The sequence below is a fragment of the Chenopodium quinoa genome, unplaced genomic scaffold, assembly GCF_001683475.1.
Source record: "Chenopodium quinoa cultivar QQ74 unplaced genomic scaffold, ASM168347v1, whole genome shotgun sequence".
In the NCBI taxonomy this organism is placed as follows: domain Eukaryota; kingdom Viridiplantae; phylum Streptophyta; class Magnoliopsida; order Caryophyllales; family Amaranthaceae; genus Chenopodium; species Chenopodium quinoa.
Window position 1 is genome coordinate 1,001,684 of NW_018744041.1, and position 20,606 is coordinate 1,022,289.

At 35.9% G+C, this 20,606-nt stretch overlaps 3 protein-coding genes across 5 annotated transcripts; all 3 read left to right on the top strand.

Annotated features, from left to right (window-relative positions):
- Positions 1-540: 540 nt before the first annotated feature.
- LOC110690426 (probable serine/threonine-protein kinase PBL3) lies at positions 541-3,886 on the top strand. Of its 2 annotated transcripts, XM_021867255.1 has the most exons (6): positions 541-891; positions 1,690-1,919; positions 2,005-2,146; positions 2,343-2,479; positions 2,581-2,680; positions 3,390-3,886. In XM_021867255.1, the coding sequence occupies exons 1-6, from the start codon at positions 846-848 to the stop codon at positions 3,725-3,727; spliced, it is 993 nt and encodes a 330-aa protein (XP_021722947.1). In that variant the 5' UTR covers positions 541-845; the 3' UTR covers positions 3,728-3,886. The 2 variants fall into 2 exon arrangements, with proteins under 2 accessions (XP_021722947.1, XP_021722946.1); XM_021867254.1 differs by lacking the exon at positions 541-891 and having other exon boundaries at positions 906-1,919.
- Positions 3,887-11,859: 7,973 nt separating this feature from the next.
- LOC110690427 (probable serine/threonine-protein kinase PBL11) lies at positions 11,860-14,443 on the top strand. Of its 2 annotated transcripts, XM_021867257.1 has the most exons (6): positions 11,860-12,131; positions 12,696-12,949; positions 13,267-13,423; positions 13,496-13,635; positions 13,737-13,873; positions 13,994-14,443. In XM_021867257.1, exons 1-6 carry the CDS (start codon positions 12,080-12,082, stop codon positions 14,022-14,024), a joined length of 771 nt encoding a protein of 256 aa, XP_021722949.1. In that variant the 5' UTR covers positions 11,860-12,079; the 3' UTR covers positions 14,025-14,443. The 2 variants fall into 2 exon arrangements, with proteins under 2 accessions (XP_021722949.1, XP_021722948.1); XM_021867256.1 differs by having other exon boundaries at positions 13,737-14,443.
- Positions 14,444-17,291: 2,848 nt separating this feature from the next.
- On the top strand, positions 17,292-18,092 carry LOC110690567. Its single transcript, XM_021867430.1, has one exon. The coding sequence runs from the start codon at positions 17,292-17,294 to the stop codon at positions 18,090-18,092; it is 801 nt and encodes a 266-aa protein (XP_021723122.1).
- Positions 18,093-20,606: the final 2,514 nt, after the last annotated feature.

The window sequence follows — 20,606 nt, forward strand, 5'->3', positions numbered from 1 at the left end:
CATAATCAATGCCTTCAGTTTGATGATTACCAAAGACAACTAATCTCGCCTTCAATCGTTCAATGCTACCATCACATCAGAGTTGTATTTTATTTTATACAACCATTGACTCCCAAGAGCCTTTTTCCCGGGAGGGAGCTTCTCCAAAGTCCATGTGCCATTGGTTTCTAAGGCACGCATCTCTTCTTTCATGGAACCAGGCATGGTGGCGGTGGGGTGTCGTCACCAGGCATGGTGGCCGATTAAAAAAATTTCAATGTTTATTATTGAAGCAACCTTAGCTCTGATACCATGTTAAGATTGAAACTCAAAGCTTGATCATATTATTCCAAGATCACAAATATTTATACAAGTTCTCTCCTTGAGCCACAAGGAAGAGATTTAGCAAATATATTCCTATTAGGAAACTAACTATCCTTTCCTAAGATAAGATAGAAAATATAGCAAATAAATATATCTTTCCTAAACATAAGATATTGTAAAGATACTATGATATCTTTCCTAATATTCCTCCACTTACATTTAAATGAAAATTAACGTAACATCTAAGTTAGACCAAAAGAGGTCAAAAAAGGTTGCCACAAAAGAGAAGAGAAGGAAAACTATTTCCATGGAAATATCAAATATGGTACCCACCATCAAAGACTTAATCTTTCTATTCCCATTTTATCGTCAAGTTTCACATGTATTATTTTCTAATCAACGTAGAGGGAGAAGTTGCGCACCTTTAAATTTATATTTTATATGTGTACTCTGTAATATTGGATCTGTCTCCCTACCTTTTGCTGTTGTTATTGGGTTGTTCACTTGTTTGAGGGAGATTTCAAGCTAAAAGACCGACTCAAATGGGCAATTGTTTGGGTTTTTCTGTTCTTTACTCTCCCACTATCGGTATGTCTTGTATTTTTTTTTTTTTTTTTTAGTTTATGACACTAATAAACAATACTCCTATATCGTTTTTTGTTCTTGCCTGTTTGAGCATATATATTTTTAGTTTAAGTTTGTTTTGTTTAGTTTACGCCACTAAACAATTTATCATACTTGTGATTTGGTGTGATAAAATTGGTTAATAATCTTAACTTTGACCGATTTTCTTTAAATAATTCAAATTTCAGACATATAATCCCTGTTTTGGATTTTTTTTGTTGCTATAACCATTCTTCTTATTGTGGAAGAAAATAAATACTCAAAATGTGAGAAGTAAAAGATACTTTATTAAGGTTTGGTTTTTCAATTAGGGTGTGTAGAGGCAAGTAATTCGGGCTAAAACCGGCTTGGTCATTTTGGGAATCAAGCAATCTTAGTTTGAGGAAATTTTTTTTATTTTTTATTTATTATTATTTTTTTTTTTAGTTCGAGTCATTATTGGTACTGAATATGTTCGGGTTAATTAGTTTGGGTTGAAATCGGGTCAGGTTACTTTAGATATCGGGTCAACTAAGATTTTGGTAAAGTCAGGTCATATTACTTAAGGTATCGGGTCAAAGGTGGGTCAACTCCACTTTAGGCTAGGTTTTGGGTCAGGTCCATTTTAGGTTTCTAAGTCAAATTTGGGTCGTTAGTTGTTTCGGGTCCAAATCGGATCTCGGGTCAGGCAATCGGATACGAGTAAATTTTACCCGACCTCTTGCATGGCTCATGGTATACATCAAGATTGTTTAATTCGCTCTATCTTTTCTGGACTAACAGTTGAGTGCAGCAGTCCAAATCTTCCTTCAACTGGTTTAACGGCTTTCTCCTCGGATGACCTTCTAACAATCACCGAACATTACCGGCACATTCATTTAATCGGATATGAAAACTTCCCTACTGTTTACAAAGGTTGGATTGATGATGGGCAGACTCCATCTGAAACTAAAATGCCTGTTGCTGTCAAAAGGCTCAAACTTGAAGGTTTTCCGGGACACGATGAATGGTTGGTATGTTTCTATCAGTTCAACCTCATACTTGCAATCTCTCAGCCAGCAGTCTAATTCTTAATTTACAGCTTATTATTTGATGCAGACAAAATTAAACTATCTAGGCCAGCTGCATCATCCTAATCTGATGAAACTAATTGGATACAATCTTGAAGATGAACTTCATTGGCATCTAGTGACCGAGTTTTTGCCCAAGAATAACCTGGATTTTCACTTGTATGGTGGAAGTAAGTGAAATCTTCGTGTTTTTACCATTAAGTACGTGCAACTATTGTTTACTAGAATTTTTTTGTTCCAAAATTATTACTACCTTCGTTACATATTATGTGCAACTTTTGAATTTTTTATAGGTAACAGAGGTAGTATTATGTTTCAAAGTTACACATAATATGTAACAGAGGTAGTATTATGTTCTTATTTTAGGGGCTACGCGGCCACTTTCCTGGGAAACTAGGATGAAAATTGCTGTTGGTGTTGCCGAAGGACTCTCTTTCCTTCATGATGCTGAATCACAAGTCATATATCGTTATCTAGATCCAACAAATATCTTTCTGGATGATGTATGTTCTAAAGACGACAACTTAATGATATGTTATACTATCAAATTGAGTTTATGTATTATATCATCTGATCCCTTACATGCATGTATATATACTTGCAGGATTTTAATGCAAAGCTATCAATTTATGTGTCAACTCAGGCTATGGACATTTACAATGATGCAAGACTGGGTTACACAGCACCAGAGTCTGTAGAAAAAAGTATGAAAATGCCTATACGTATAATCTCTACACAAAAAATCAATTATACATCGATCTGAGTATGCCTAAAGCTAGCTACTACCTCCGTTTCTTATTATGTACAACAAAAGGGTATTATTTATGACTTTATGAGACATACCCTTTGTTGCACATAATAAGATACGGATCAAAGGTAGTATATACACTAATGCCGGCGTATATAATCTCTACAAAAAAATCAATTATATATACAATCTGAGTGTACCTAGCTTTATACTAGCTCCCTCCGTTTTTTTTATAAGGTAGAGTTGAGAATTTACACTATTCATATGTCACATCATTGACTTAATTTTTTATACTAATATATAATCTATAAATATGATCATATAATATATTGTTGGATTTGTCATAATGTCTACTTTTATAAACTATTTTTTACTAATCTCTAATTGAAGATATTGATGGTCAAAGTTATATCATGACAAATGTGCAAATCCAACTCTACCTTATTAAAAAAAAAAAAAAAAACCGAGGGAGTACATGTAAAATTAAGCAGTGCTATGTTAGTTGTTATTAGGACATAGTATGACTGTATGAAGGTTATAATATCAATCATTCAGGTTTTTAAGAATTTGTATCACATACAGAAATTTTCAAGATTGATTGGAAATTAAAGGTATGTACATATAGTCATATACATAGCTTGATACTAATGAGTTGGCTTGTTTAGAGTATGGACCAGGTAGCTTTACAACAGCGAGCGATGTCTACAGTTATGGGGTTGTGTTACTTGTACTATTATCAGGACGGCCTGCATTCGAAAAGAAAATGATCGGTAAGATTGAAATAGTGCGCTCGGCCTCAGGTATGAAGTCGCGGAGACAGTTAATCCAATTCATGGATCACAAGCTTAAATACCAATATCCACAAAAAACTGCTTTTAAAGTTGCTACACTAGCTATTCAGTGTACACTTTTGCCTTGTTTTTCTAGGCCTAATATGTCAGAGGTCTTACGGAAACTTAATAAAGCTTTAAGACCTCCAGAATGCAGGTTACAAGAGCACTGAACACCTACCTTTGCACCTCACGGGTCTTACTTGAATGTCCTCATGTTTATTGATCATAGAGATTCCAAGGAGATTTACATTTCAGTCTATGTATCTAGATAATAGATGTTCGAGTACTTTACAAAATACAGAAGTGCATGAATACACCTTTTATATATACTCGATTGCACATGAAGGTAGGTGCACATAAAGCTAGTTTTTTGGCCGATGGCTTACAAATTTCCATATGTAACTGGTAACACCGTGTAGCCGAGGTTACTTATTCAGAAGTTATTTTCAAGAGTAACATACTTACGCGTTCGGTCAGGGATTACTTGGTTAGTCGGAGATTAATCGATCACGGGTACAATTATTACCCGTTAAGTGTTTTGGTGTATCAGCCAGCCACATCGTGTGACCAAGCCACACAAGAAAACACGCTAACCAACCAAGTAATCCCAGAACCCCGACCACACAACAGGAAACACACTATTTTTTGCCTTATGTATATATATACACCAGATCACGAGTCATGTGTTAATTAGCTGAAAATTTATGCACATTCAGTTCAAATTTGTTTAACATATTTATAAGTAGGAGTATCTGTTATTTCGTTGTGAGCAAGATGTAACTATAAAAGTAGCCTTGATCATATATGATAGACATGATTTAACAAAATTTGAGTATCCATTTTCCTTTTTCGTCCAAATGATGAATGGTTGGGCTGATGATCCTTTCCCTTTTCTTCTAACTCAATTTAGGAGCATGGGTGGCCACACCTCTTTGTCTTGACGGGTTAGTTGGTCATCATCCCTCTCTATGGGGCTCTTAAGAAAAAAAAAAATAATAAAAAAATAAGAGTAGGGCTCTATGTCTCTATGTATCAAATTGTAAGTTAATATAAACCTTACCCAAGGCCTTAGGGGTATCAAAATGAACTTACTACTCCTACATCTCTAAAATATTGTCCTATATATTGCTATTTTTGAAACAAAACTTGGACGCTTTGTCCACGGATTCTAATTGATTAAGTATGAAGAGCAAATATTTTTATGTGTATTTTGAGGTCAATGGTTTATGGGTGTTTTAAGATGGGTCAATGTCGAAAAATTAAGTTAACGGCGGATTTCTAACCAGAGGTAGTATTTTACAACATTTTATCTTTTATAAGGTATTTTCTAACAAAGTCTAAGTTTTATTAGGTTGGTTATGACAAAAAAAATCCTTTACTCAATCAAGACTATGGGCATGTTCTCATTAGATTATTTTCATTTCATTTCATTTCAGTTCAGTTCAGTTCAGTTCAACTCTAATAAGCTTATGTCAAATAATAATAATAATAATAATAATAATAATAATAATAATAATAATAATAATAATAATTATTATTATTATTATTATTATTATTATTATTATTATTATTATTATTATTATTATTATTATAACGGGCGGGTTTGATTGGGTCGGGTCTACTCGAGTCGGGTGAATTCGAATTAATTCCATAACCTATGCGGGTCGGGTTTGGGCTGGGTCATGCTTGAGTCGGGTCACGTCGGGTCATACTTCTTATCGGGTTTGGGTCGGGTTAATAACAAGTAGGATTATATTCGGGTCGGGTAAACAATAGGTCGGGTTTAATTCGGGTTTTCACGAGTTAAAACGGGTTAGGGTAATTCTCGGGTTCAAGTCGGGTTCGGTTCAAGTCAATAATTTGCGGGTTATAATCAAATTGGGTCATTCTCGGAATTGAGTCGGGTTTGGTTCAAGTCAATAATTTGCGGGTTATAATCAAGCCGGGTCATTTTCAAGTCGGGTTATTCTCGGTTTCAAGTCGGGTTCTATTCAAGTCAATAGTTTGTGGGTTATAATCAGGTTGGGTCATTTCCAAGTCGGGTCATTTTCGGATTCAAGTCAGGTTATGTTCAAGTCAATAATTTGCAGGTTACAATCAGGTCGGGTCCACTACAAGACTGTCTTTTCGTAGCGATTGTACATTTGCTACAATATGCACATATGTTTGTGAAATAGTAGAGGAATCCGTGTCAGTTTACAATCAACATAGTAAACCCATATGAAATCGATACGAAAAACATGTGAATATTTATTCACCTTTATTCTACACATTTATAAAATTATGGAAAAGCGTATCGTTTACAATCGCCACTAAAACCAAAAAATCGATACGAAAAGCCTTTTCAACACTAGATATTAAAATTTTGTTTGACAAAGAAAACATAAAATATGTCATAGCTTATTGGAAAAACATTTAATATTATAGCTTAAGGTTGCATGTTCGAATCTTGTATAGATCATACGTAGGGATTTTTTTTTTTATTTTTTTTATTGTAGAAAATGAGTTCAACATTTGAAGCGATTATAATCGCTACAATAATCACCAAGATTGAATGTAGTTTTCCGTATCGATTAATGATGACAACCCCAGTGAAAGCGAAAAACACTACTAAAGGTTATGGCAACGGTGGATATTGTATTGAATGACTATTCGTTGGGAATTTTTGATACGAAACGTTAAAATAATCGCTACGAAAAGGTATTTTTCTTGTAGTGGTTATTTCCAAGTCAGATCATATTCGGGTTCAACTAACTATAAATACATAATTATCATTTTTATCAAGCTAATTATTTCCTTTGACTATAATAGATATGACAATATAATAGGGAACTACAGTCTATAATTTAAGAAGATAATTATCTCCTTTAACCATACAACAAATATATACTATATTTAACTCTTAAATTTGAGGATGGTGCTCCTTTCTTTTGCTGGCCTGAACCGACTTGGTCTCCCTAGACAAAATGCTTTGATCAACAATAATAATAAGGTGGTCTAAATTGCATTTAAGGTGATTTGAAATCGGGTTAGGAACAATTTTGGTAGAATTTAGGTCGGGTCAATAACAAGTCGTGTTAATTTCGAGTCGGGTTAGTAACAGATCAGGTTGAATTTTTAGGTCGGGTAAGTAATAGGTCTGGTAAAATTCGGGTCGAGTCAATAACAAGTCATGTTGAATTTGGGTTAGATTAATAACAAGTCGGGTTGATTTCAGGTCAGGTTTGTAACAGGTTGGGTTAGGAACGGGTCGGGTTGAATTCAGGTCAGGTTAGTAACAGGTCGAGTTAAATTAATGAAATCGGTGCAAGTTGTAAACCGGTAAATTGGTCGTTTTAATGCAAATTGGGTGGTTCCACCCACCCAATTGGACTCTCGGAGGGTATTAGGGGCCATGGTAAACATTTCGGCAAATTTTATTTTCGGGCGAAAAAAGTCATAAAACTTCAAAATTGAAGGCTAATATACACGTTTTTTGAATAATTTTGGAGGTTTCGGGCCCGGTGTAGAAAGTCTTGATATTTTAGGGGATACATCTCGGGTCATATAATGTCGTTTGGAAACATATATGATCATTATATGTTTTCATAATGTTCGTAGTAGGCTTGAATTAATGAAATCCGTGCAAGTTGTAAACCGGTAAATTGGTCGTTTAAAGGCAAATTGGATGATTCCAACAACCCAATTGGACTCCCGGAGGTTATTAAGGACCATGGTAAACATTTCGGCAATTTTTATTTCCAGGAGAAAAAAAGTCAAAAAAAATTCCAAAATTGAAGACTAATATCCACGCTTTTTGAGAAATTATGGAGGTTTCGGGGTCCGGTGTCGAAAGTATTGAAATTTTAGGGGATACATCTCGGGGTCATAAAATGCCATTTGGAACCATATATGATCATTATTTGTTGTCATAAATGTTCGTGGTAGGCTTGAGTTAATAAAATCGGTGCAAGTTGTAAACCGGTAAATTGATCGTGTAAAGGCAAATTGGATAGTTCCACCCACCCAATGGGACTCCCGGACAGCATTAGGGACCATGGTAAATATTTTGACAATTTTTATTCTGGGCGAATAAAAGTCAAAATTTTCAAAATTAAAGGCTAATATCCACGCTTTTTGAGAAATTTTGGAGGATTCGGGGCCCGGTGTCGAAAAGTATTGAAATTTTAGGGGATATATCTCAGGGTCATATAATGACATTTGGAACCATATATGATCATTATTTGTAGTCATAAATGTTCGTGGTAGGCTTGATTTATAGAAATCGATGAAAGTTGTAAACCGGTAAATTGGCCGTTTAAAGGCAAATTGGATGATTCCACTCACCCAATTGGACTCCCAAAAGGTATTAGGGACCACAGTAACATTTCGACAATTTTTATTTTCAGGCGAAAAAAAATCAAAAAATTCCAAAATTGAAGGCTAAGATCCACGTTTTTGAGAAATTTTGGAGGTTTCGAGGCCTAGTGTCGATAAGCCTTGAAATTTTAGGGGATACATCTTAGGGTCATATAATGCCGTTTGGAACCATTTATGATCATTATATGTTGTCATAAATTTTCGTGGTAGGCTTGATTTAATGAAATCGGTGCAAGTTGTAAATCGGTTGGCCGTTTAAAGGCAAATTGGATGGAAACACCCACCAAATTGGACTCCCGGAGGGTATTAGGAACCATGGTTAAAATTTCGGCAATTTTTATTTCCGAGAGAAAAATAGTCAAAAAATTCCAAAATTGAAGGATTATATCCACGCTTTTTGGAATTTTCGAGGTCTCGGGGCACGGTGTCTAAAAGCCTTAAGATTTTAGGAAATATATCTCAGGGTCATATAATGTCGTTTGGAACCATATATGATCATTATATGTTGTCATATATGTTCGTGGTAGGCTTGAGTTAATGAAATCGGTGCAAGTTTTAAATCGGTAAATTGGCCGTTTAAAGGCAAATTGGATGGTTCCACCCATCCAATTGGCCTCCTGGAGAGTATTAGGGATTATGCTAAACATTTCGGAAATTTTTATTTCCAGGCGAAAAAAGGTTAAAAATTCCAAAATTAAAGGCTAAGATCCATGCTTGTTGAGAAATTTTGGAGATTTCGAGGCCAAGTGTCGAAAAGCCTTGAAATTTTAGGATTACATCTCTGGGTCATATAATTTCGTTTGGAACCATATATGATCATTATATATATGTTGTCATAAATGTTCGTGGTAAGTTTGAGTTAATGAAATCGATGCAAGTTGTAAACTAGTAAATAGGCGCTTAAAACCAAATTGGATGATTCCACCCACCCAATTGAACTCCCGGAGGCCTCGGAGGGTATTAAGGACCATGGTAAACATTTCGGTGTGATTTTTATTTCCGGGCGAAAAAAAGTCAAAAAATTCAAAAATTGAAGGCTAATATCCACGCTTTTTGAGAAAATTTGGAGTTTTCGCGGCACGGTGTCTAAAAGTCTATAAATTCTAGGTAATACATCTCGGGGTCATACAATGTCGTTTGAAACCTTTTATGATCATTATTTATTGTCTTAAATGTTTGTGATAGGCTTGAATTAATGAAAACGGTGCAAGTTGTAAACCAGTAAATTGGTCGTTTATAGGCAAATTGGATGGTTTCACACACCTAATTGGACTCTCGGAGGATATTAGGGACCATGGTAAACAGTTCGGAAATTTTTATTTCCGGGCGAAAAAAGTAAAAAAAACTCCAAAATTGAAAGCTAATATTGATCCACGCCTTTTGAGAAATTTCGAAGGTTTCGGGGTTCGACTTCGAAAAAAAATTGAGAATTTAGAGGATACATTTCGGGGTCATATTATACTGTTTGGAATCATAAATGATCATTATACGTTGTCATAAATGTTCGTGGTAGGCTTGAGTTAATGAAATCAGTGCAAGTCGTAAACCGACAAATTGGTCGTTTAAAGGCTAATTAGATAGTTCAACCCATCAGATTGGACTCCCGGAGGATATTAGAAACCATGGTAAACATTTCAGCAATTATTATTTTTACGGGTGAAAAAAAGTCAAAATATTCAAAAATTGAAAGCTATATCCACGCTTTTTGAGAATTTTTGGAGCCTTCGGGCCCGGAGTCGAAAAGTCTTGAAATTCTAGGGAATACATCTCGGGGGTCGTTTGGATCCATATATGATCATTATTTGTTGCCATAAATGTTCGTGGTAGGCTTGACTTAATGAAATTGGTGCAAGTTGTAAACCGATAAATAGGTCGCTTAATGGCAAATTGGATGATTCCACCCACCCAATTGGACTGTCGGAGGGTATTAGGGACCATGGTAAACATTTCTGTAATTTTTATTTTCGGGTAAAAAAGTCAAAAACTTCCAAAATTAAAGGCTAATATCCACGGTTTTTGAGAAATTTTTGAGGTTTCGGGTACAACTGTCAACTCGGGTAAACGGGTCGGGTTTGGGTCGGTAAGAGTGGGTCGGGTCAATTCGGGTCGGGTCAATTCGGATTATATCCATAACCTAGCTATGCGGGTCGGGTTTGGGTTGGGTCATGCTTAAGTCGTGTCACGTCGGGTCATACTTCTTATCGGGTTTAGATCGGGTTAATAACAGGTAGGGTTACATTCGGGTCGGGTGAACAATATGTCGGATTTAGTTCGGGTTTTCACAGGTTAAAACGGCTTAGGGTAATTCTCGGGTTCAAGTCGGGTTCGGTTCAAGCCAATAATTTGCGGGTTATAATCAAGTCGGGTCATTTTCAAATCAGGTCATTATCGGGTTCAAGTCGGGCTCGGTTCAAGTCAATAATTTGCAGGTTATAATCAGGTTGGGTCACTTCCAAGTCGGGTCATTCTCGAATTCAAGTCGGGTTATGTTCAAGTCAATAATTTGCAGGTTACAATTAGGTTGGGTCATGTCATATTCGGGTTCAACTAACTATAAATAGATAATTATCATTTTTATCAAGCTAATTATTTCCTTTGACTATAATATATATGGCAATATTCTAGAGAACTATAGTCTATAATTTAGGAAGATAATTATCTCCTTTGACCATACAACAAATATATACTATATTTAACTCTTAAATTTGAGGATGATGCTCATTTCTTTTGTTGGCCTGGACCGACTTGGTCTTCCTAGACAAAATGCTTTGATCAACAATAATAAGGTGGTCTAAATTTTATTTAAAATGATTTGAAATCAGGTCAGGAACAATTTGGGTTGAATTTAGGTCGGGTCAATAACAAGTCGTGTTGATTTCGAGTTGGCTTAGTAACAGATCGGGTTGAATTTTTGGTCGGGTAGGTAAGTAATAGGTCTGGTAAAATTCGGGTCAGGTTAATAACAAGTCGGGTTGAATTTGGGTCATGTTAATAACAAATTGGGATGATTTCGGGTCGAGTTTTTAACAAGTTGGGTTAAATTCGAGTTGGGTTAGGAACGGGTCGGGTTGAATTCAGGTCAGGTTAGTAACAAGTCAGGTTAAATTCGAGTTTTGACGGGTTAAAACGGGTTTGGGTCGATTTCGGTTTAAGTCGGGTTCGGTTCAGGTCAATAATTTACAGGTTACATTCGGGTCGGGTCATCTCCAAGTCAGTTCATGTTCGGGTTCGGGTCTCACACTCTCGGGTCAACTCGGGTTTAGGGTTGGTTTCAGGTCGGGTTTGGGTTACCATTTTTTCGGGTTCAGATGGATCGATTAATAATCGGGTTTGAGTCGATATTTCGGGCCGGGTCAACTTTTGACAGCTCTAATAGTATATGTTTTTAAAATGTTTTGGGGTTCCATTTTTTAATATATTTTTCATAAATATTGTAATTACATAGTATATTTTTCATAAATATTTTAATATATATATTTGTATATACACATATATATAATTATAAATAATCAAAAATCATTAATCCGTAGTTAAAAATCACTAATCAATAAGTTCAGTTTAGTTTAGTTCATTTCACTTAATGAGAACATACCCTATTTCAATACTCATGTCACCAAAGTAGAAATTTTCATGAAAAATCAAATTCGCTAGATAGGTTGTGTTTGAAGGTCATTTCAACGTGTTTTGATTCAACTTATCTCAACCAATGTTTACTATACAATTTGAAATGCATTGTTTAACAAGAAAAAACCCATCCCGGAGATTTCTAAAAATTCCAATCCCTTATCACTGTAGCCAACTTTTCTAAAATCCTATTTCATGTGATATACACAATTAACACAAGTTGAGAGATTTTACCCTTACTTTATTTTGGTTTTTTTTTTTTTTAAAAGAAAGACTTAAAAGCAAAGGAATCGCTCCTTATTATATTGGAGGGAGTTGGTTAACCTTCCTTGTCTTAATCTATGTATTCTCATTTATTCGTCAATTTTAACAAATATAATTTTCTAGTTAGCATAGAGGGAGATTAGAGAAGTTTCTCACCTTTCTATTTATAGTTGTACTCTTTAAATCTTGGTTATATTTTCAACTGCCTCTCTACCTTTTGCTGTTAATTGTTCTTAGGTTGTTTTGAGGGAATTTTCAAGCTAAAAGTAACTCAAATGGGCAATTGTTTGGGTTCTCCTGCACCACCGGACTATTTCGACCTTGAAGGTATGTACTTCAATTCATTCTTTTTTCTTTTTAATTTTTTTTCCCTATATCCCATTATCATAGAATTTTATTTTCAAAAAGGATTAGTGAGAGTAGAAAATTGAGAATAAAGTAAGAAACAACGTATATATATAAGCCTAACTCATAATCTATGTGTTGTGTCAACATTTTTAAAAGGTTGATTCATGCACGACCCAAGCCCACGTGCCTCCATATTGTAAGACATGTACCTTATAAGTTATCCCTTTGTTTTTAAATATTTCCTCTATTTCTTTTGGACACATATGTCGATGCTAATCTTTAGTCAATAATATCTTTAATTATCAAAAAATATAAAAATTCTAACAATTGAAAATTAATAATCTATTTAGTGAAACGATTCCAACTAGTACCCACAAAATAAACCGTGTAAAAAATAAAAATGGTGCATGTATTTAAAAATGGAGAGAGTATAACTATGTTATGCGAATCTCATATACGTGAGTAGTCACAGTTGAGGTAGTAAGATGATTGACATGATTCTGTGGGTGAAAATTCATGTGCCACTAAATTCTATTTTCTCAGGAGCAAGACTAGAGCAGCGCAACACTCAAAATCTTATTTCCACTAGTTTGAAGGCCTTCTCTCTTGAGGAAATTGAGACTATCACCAAAGATTTTCATGTTGACAACTTAATTAGAACATATTTTCCTTATTTTGTTTTCAAGGGATGGATAAATAAGAAAACACTTGCTCCGTCAACACCTGAAACTGGAATGGCTGTTGCTGTCAATAAGATGCAACCAGACTGTTTCCCAGGCAATCAAACCGAGTGGTTGGTACGTACGTTTCAATTCATTAATTGACATACGTATAGTTGGAGGCCCTTTTTCCATCCCTATGTGAAGGGTTCCCAATTTCCCTGTTTTTTTTTATTGTAAAAAACAATCATATGGGCATTTTCGTGAATAAATCAACAACTTTTTCATTATTGTGGGTTCCACAATTGAATAAAGTTGAATAAAATTATTGATTTATTTACGAAAATACCATGTGAGAAACAAATCACCATGAGAAACGGGGCATCCTAAAAAAAAAAAGTGACATACATATGGGAGTACGACTGTATTTCTTATGACTTATTTTATGCACCCAGGAAAAAATAATCCATCTTAGCAAACTACACCATCCTAATCTGGTGAAACTAATTGGATATCGACTTGAAAATGAATGGGAAAAATTCAGTCCATACCACTGGTATTTGGTATCCACGTTTCAGTATAGGGGAAACCTAGATAATTACTTATACGGAAGTAAGTAGCCTAATTCTTGTGAACGATCATGATATATACTCGCTCTATTAAGTACTTACTATATGAATACAGGGGAGGGCACTCGGGCGTTGTCCTGGGAGAAAAGGATGAAAGTGGCTATAGGTGCTGCCAAAGGACTTTCTTTCCTACATGATGCTCAACCAGAAGTCATTTATCGTTATTTGGATGCAACAAATATCCTGCTAGATGATGTATGTCCAACAATCTAAACATTGTGCTCTAACCTTTAATTAATTTATTCCTCACTAGCTTATTTTTCAATCTTATGTTGATCTCCTGATCAAATTTGTAGGACTATACCCCGAAGTTATCAGCTTATTTGTCAACACAAGTTAGGGACATCCAGGGTTATGCTTTAAAGGACTATTTATCACCGGGCTATTCATCACTGGGTTATGCAGCACCCGAGTTTGTAGATACTAGATACAGGTGCAACAATCGCCATAGTTTTATAAAAAAAAGTTCTCTGTTTTTATAGATAAGGTATATGTAACGTATATGCACTAGCTTTAATGAGTCTTTTAACATATTTAGCTTGATATGCACCAGGTTGCGTTTCAACAAAGAGCAATGTCTATAGTTTTGGGGTTCTACTACTTGCACTACTAACTGGAAAACAAGGAATGACAATTTATGATAAGATTCTAGTGGATTGGGTGAATTCATTTCACAATAATAACATACTCGAAATCATGGATACGAACAAAGTCATGAAAGATTATCCCAAGGAAGCTGCTATTGCAGTTGCTACACTTGCTTTAAATTGTACTCAATTTGATCCAAGCTTAAGGCCTGATATGTCAGAAGTTTTACAGTCACTTCAGAATTCTGTTGTTAGGCCTCAAAAATGGTTATAAATTTCCTCAAAAATGGCATCTTCATTGTCATCTCAACCATGATCTCCTCGTTTTTAATTTGTTTGATTGAGGAGATTTTAATTCATTGTATGTTAATTTATCTTTTATGTAGAAGACTGCCTTCAAAGGCTTCTATGTGCTTCATCTAATATATATACTCATCTGCCTTTTCTTTCTCAGTTTTGTATTGATACTACTTCATTATTTGGGGGTGTGCTTTCTATTCTAAATTCTTTACTTGGTTACTTGTATGAATTTTATCTATGAAATTGTGTTTATAAAAGATGCTTAAAATGCATGCTTTGGAACAATGGATATTTCATCTCAATCATAATGTATACTATAACATTATGCCAATGTTTACTACCCACAATACCAGCACACGACATTGGTGATCATCGAAAATATCCCTAGTAAAACCCTTTGAACAAGTAGAGCATGGCGTTGAGATAGAGAGGAATGGAATACCCAATCGTATAGGTAACACAACACACATCGGTAAGTCTTTGCGTTCATCGTCTGACCTAACCCCTAAAATAGGAACCACCTGAAGAAAAGCTAAGGTGTATGTCGTAGTTGCCCTGCTATGAAAATAGTAGAATTCACAACCCACAAACAATAACAAACAATAAGAGATTGAAAGTAGAAGGTGAAAAGAGTATAATTCACGTCCAAAAACATAGATTAGTTTTGTCCAAAGACAATTCCGACCAAACCAAACCAAAACAACAATCCAACTGTCCAAAATAAAGTCTTTTATTACATAAACAAGATGTTAAAATTTTAGCACGATCCAACGATGGAATTTCTAAAAGCGACCAAATTTGTAAAAGATATCTAGAAAAGTCCGAAAATGGAAGCACTCTAGAAACCCTCTCTTCTCTATTTTGTGTGTGTATTTGCTTACTTGGTGACTTGTTTACCACAAGATGTCACCTCAAAAGCTTCTAAAAAAATCCAAAATATAAAAACCCAAGTAGGATTTACTAAATTAGGAAAGGGACCAATTTATTACCAATTGAGCTGGACCCATACCACAATTATATTACCCCAAAACATATGATAAGTTGTTTATAACGTAATTATAACATACTGATGAATCACAATTATATAGGATTCATAGGCATGTTTATGCTAAGTTTATAATAGTTTTTTAGGTCTTTTGTTGCTTTTTGGGTCGCAAATCCATAAGTTGTTTGTTTTGTGCTCTATTGCGCCATGTTTGTGTTTTTCTTAATGTTTCAAGTGACTTCATAGTCATTTGGACGCTTTCGTAATGTTTGGAGTTGATTCGGATGATATTTGGATGGAAGTTGATGAATTGAGTTTATTAATCGAAGATCTCATGTTCATAGATGTTGACTCTGAAGATTTTATGCATGAGAAATGGAAATAGCTAGCATTCACAATGATCGTTATGCACTTTTCAGAATTGTATTTGAGATTGTCATTCTCATTCGATTCTGATAGAGTATAAAACACATTCCTAGACATCAATCGTCAGGCTAAGCTTTTAGTTGAGTTGGTCCTCTAACAGATCCCTTGGTATATTTGTTGTCAGATCATCTCAAAAATCTCCTTGTGCTCGTTTGATTATAGTGATTTCAGTTCAATGTTTATCTTCTGTGTAGAAGACCACCTTCAATTCGTGCTTATCTATTTTTTCTCTAAGATTGAAATTGATCTAGATGAAAGAAGTTTTGTTATTTCTTATACTATTTTGTACATGTATTCAATTCTGTACTATGTGTATGAATTTTAACTACACAATATATATATGTCTAAAATGCTTATAGGATGCTTGGTTTGTATTATTGTTGTGGTGATTTTCACTTATTAGTGCAACGCTTATTTTTGAAAGAAATAACGGACTATATTATATATTAAGATAAATTAAGGCCTGCAAAATTTGTAGACTTTGGGAGAATGAGTTCATACAAAGTTACAAACAACTGTATTTCCCTTTTCCACTCGTTTAACATGATTACATATTTATATATATACTAAAGTAATAACCGCTGATGTCATCACTGTCTACGTGTCACTTTCTTATTTTATTTTTTCCCTCCAAAATACATGAATAATGTCATATTTTTCCTTTACAGACTACCTTATTTAACATTGTTTTGAAAATTAAATTCCATTTGAATTTTTAAATTTTTGGTTTTCTATAGATTTTTTTTTTGACAAGAGATATTATGTTATTTAGTTATTTATGATTTGTTAACAATAGTGAATAATATAATTTAATTGAAATTTTCTAATTAAATATGAAAATTATGCACTTTTGGGAATTGTATATTCATATTTAATAAAAAATTAATTAGGAAAACGGAGGAAGTAGTTATTTTATTTCAATATGTGTTAAAAAGTTTATAATTCAATTCTTATTATAAAACTGTGCATCGCACGGGATTAACCTAGTTTACATATTAGGAGAGTGATCAACTTGATGGCCTTGTATATTATACACTCGTCATTATCAAATTGAAGTATATTCTTTCACCTAAAATATTTTTTTAAACAAGAGTCTTGTTTTGCTTTTATGATTTTTATCTAATCTTTCATTCACTTTTATTTTCTCCGTGTTTTAATAAGTACTCCGTAATACACTTTGATTAAATAAGCGTGCCAAGAAACGACTTTAACCATTGATATATCTAATTATATATTAGTAAAATTATTGGAAAATTGATACTTGTATTATATATGAAAGTATTCCTGTTAGTGAATATGATTAATATTCCTTGAGCCCTTTTGTATTATGTAATTATTATTGCTATAATTGTGTAGCTTTATGTATTCCCTCATAATTAGGTTGTAACATTTCACCTATATATTTCTGATAATGGGAATGCAATCTCCAAGGAGAATTACACAATATCCTCATCTTACATGGTATCAATTGCCTAAGGGTACTCTTTTTATCCCTTTCGACCCTTGGCCTACCGTAGCCATTCTTGCAGCCGCCATCTCTCCTTCCGTCATCTATGGCCGGCGATGATGAAACCCCTCCACCTCCCTCTAACACCTTCCAACCCGCCTATGCCGTAAACAACATCAAAAATATGATTAGCATCACCCTTGATCAAGAAGAAGGGCAATACGCCACTTGGGTAAAACTCTTCCATATTCAAGCTTGTGCGTACAATGTTCTTGACCACATCGATGCCTCCGTTTATCGACCCCCAAACATTGATGATGCGACATGGACAAGGTTGGATGCAATTGTGAAAGGTTGGGTTTATAGCACTATATCCAAAGACCTTGTTCACACTATCATGAAGCAAGGTGCAACCGCTCTTGAATTATGGACCCGACTTGAAGAAGTTTTCCATGACAACAAGCACACTAGGGCTGTGTATTTAGAGGAGAAATTCAACAATACTCGACTTGAGAATTTTGCTAATATGGCAGATTATTGCAAAGAGATCAAGCTCTTAGCCGATCAATTAAGCAATGTCGACAACCCGGTCTCCGATAGAAAGATGGTTCTTCAGATGATTTCTGGTTTGACAAAGGGGGAGTATGATATGGTTGCTGCTCTAATTTCCCATACCGAACCAACCCCAAGTTTTAGCAAGGCTCGTTCTATGTTCTTGCTAGAGGAAACTCGAAAATCCAAACAAGATGAGCATGGTCAACAAGCACTCATGGCTCAACAACCACCAACTGCCGCCACTGCACCGCCACCACCTCCACCGCAGCAGTCCGACAGCCAGCGTAGTGGGGCAGGCCATGGTGGCCAGGGTCGTGGCAGGGGACAACACAAGAACGGTAAGGGACGGTGAAGGGGGCGTAATCCGAACTCTTCCCAGCAGCAGCCCTCAAACGGCCATTCTTTGCGGCCTAACAGGCACCCCAGTGGGGCAGGCAGCCCACATGGCAGCAACAGCAGCCAGGCCAATGGGCCTTCCCGCCATGCCCTTTTCCTACAGGCCCAATGCAACAATTCAGAGGGCAGCCCCAATCATCTATATTAGGCCCACGCCCAAATCAGAATCAAGCCTACTATGCTAGCCTAGCTCAAAACAGATATGGTCCTCTCATGACTCCCACGGAATTTGGTCAAGCCTATAGCTCCATGAGTTTCCAAAATTCCGACAACGGTTGGTACATGGACACGGGGGCCACTTCTCATATGACTCGTGATTCGGGTAATTTTTCTAAACTGTTTAATTTGAGCATTCCTCAATACATTTTGGTCGGTGATGGCACACGCATTCCAATTCATGGCTACGGATCCACCACTACCCCCCACCTAATTCTTCTTTCAAACTCAAGAATGTCCTATATGTCCCTAGCATTATTAAAAACCTTATTTCTGTGCGAAAATTCACTTGTGATAATTCTGTTTCTGTTGAATTTGACCCTCTCGGTTTTTGTGTGAAGGACCTTCATTCGGGGACAATTTTAGTGAGATGCAATAGTGTGGGGGACCTCTATCCTCTATCCACAAATTCCACTACCAACACTCAACTCTCTCTAGCTGCCATTATTCCTTCAACTTGGCATCATAGACTTGGTCATCCCGGCACACCAGTTTTTGATTATCTTAGGAAAAATAATCTTATCAGTTGTAATAAGCATACTAGTACTTCTTTTTGCTACTCTTGTCCTTTAGGAAAACATGTACGGCTCCCCTTTAAGTCGTCTACTACTGTAACGTTTTCCCCTTTTGATATAATTCATGCGGACTTATGGACTTCTCCTATTACTAGCAAATTGGGTCACAAATATTATTTGGTTTTGCTTGATGACTTCTCTCATTTTCTTTGGATTTTTCCTCTAAAATTCAAATCCCAAGTCTATGATGTTCTCTTGAATTTCCGTACTTTTGTGAAAACCCAATTTGAAAGGGACATCAAAACCTTTCAAAGTGACAATGGTCGGGATTTCGATAAATCTCCTTTTCTTACCTTTTGTGCGAAAAATGGCATGGTTTTTTCGATTTTCTTGCCCTAACACTTCTTCCCAAAATGGAAAGGCCGAAAGAATAATTCGTACTATCAACAATATGTCTCGCACAATACTCTTTTATGCTTCTCTTCCACCTTCTTTTTGGGTTTATGCAATCCATATGGTGGCTTATATTCTTAATATTCTACCTTCAAAGACCATCCAAAACAAAACACCAACCGAAGTTTTATACCGTAGGGTGCCCACATACGACCATCTTCGTATTTTTGGATGTCTTTGCAACCCAAACTTGAGTGCCACCGCTCCTCATAAGCTAGCTCCCCGCTCTAAACCATGTGTTTTTTTGGGGTTCCCTTCAAACCGTCGGGGTTATCTATGCTATGACTTATCATCTAACAAAATCACGATCTCACATCATGTCACCTTTGTAGAGGACATTTTCCCCTTCTCTGACCTCCCTCAATTTCGTGAAAATGATTACGGATTTTTAGACTCCGATCTCCCTCACATACTAGCACCACTTCTCATACAAGCTCAAATCGGCCTAGCATATCAGCCCAATATTGCCGGCCCAATTTCCCCACAACCAAACCCACCTAATTCCCCTCACAACTCTCCCTTACAAACCCCTCCTCTGTCCATTTCGCAAATGGGCTGCGGCTCGGCCCAACAGACCTCACGGGATCAGCCCAGTCCGCTCACTTCCCCCATTTCTCCTTTGATCCAATTTGGATCAATTCCCACAAATGTTGTCCAAACTCCTTAAATGAGCCCACCTCCTATTCCCTCACATTCCATGACTACTCGTGCTAAGGATGGAATTTTCGAGCCTAATCCAAAGTACAATTGCTCGGTTCAAGCTATCTCTTCTATTCCTAAAAATCCCAAATTAGCCAAACTTGATCCGAATTGGAATGCCGCCATGAATGAGGAATATAATGCTCTTGTAAAACAGCAAACTTGGGAACTTGTTCCGAGACCGGAGGGGGTGAACATTATTCGATGCATGTGGCTATTTAAGCATAAATATAGGGAAAATGGTGACTTGGAGAGACACAAGGCGAGACTTGTTGTAAATGGTAAGTCTCAACAGGTTGGAGTTGACTGTGATGAGACATTTAGTCCGGTGGTTAAACCGGCGACTATTCGTACAGTTTTGAGCATTGCTATGGGGAGAAATTGGCCTATTCACCAGCTTGATGTCAAAAATGTGTTTCTTCATGGGGATCTCAAGGAGACTGTCTTTATGCATCAACCTCCAGGTTTTGTGGACCATAGGTTTCCTCATTATGTGTGTCGGTTACGAAAATCTTTGTATGGTCTGAAACAGGCTCTTCGGGCGTGGTACCAACGATTTGCTAATTATCTCCTTCGGATTGGGTTTG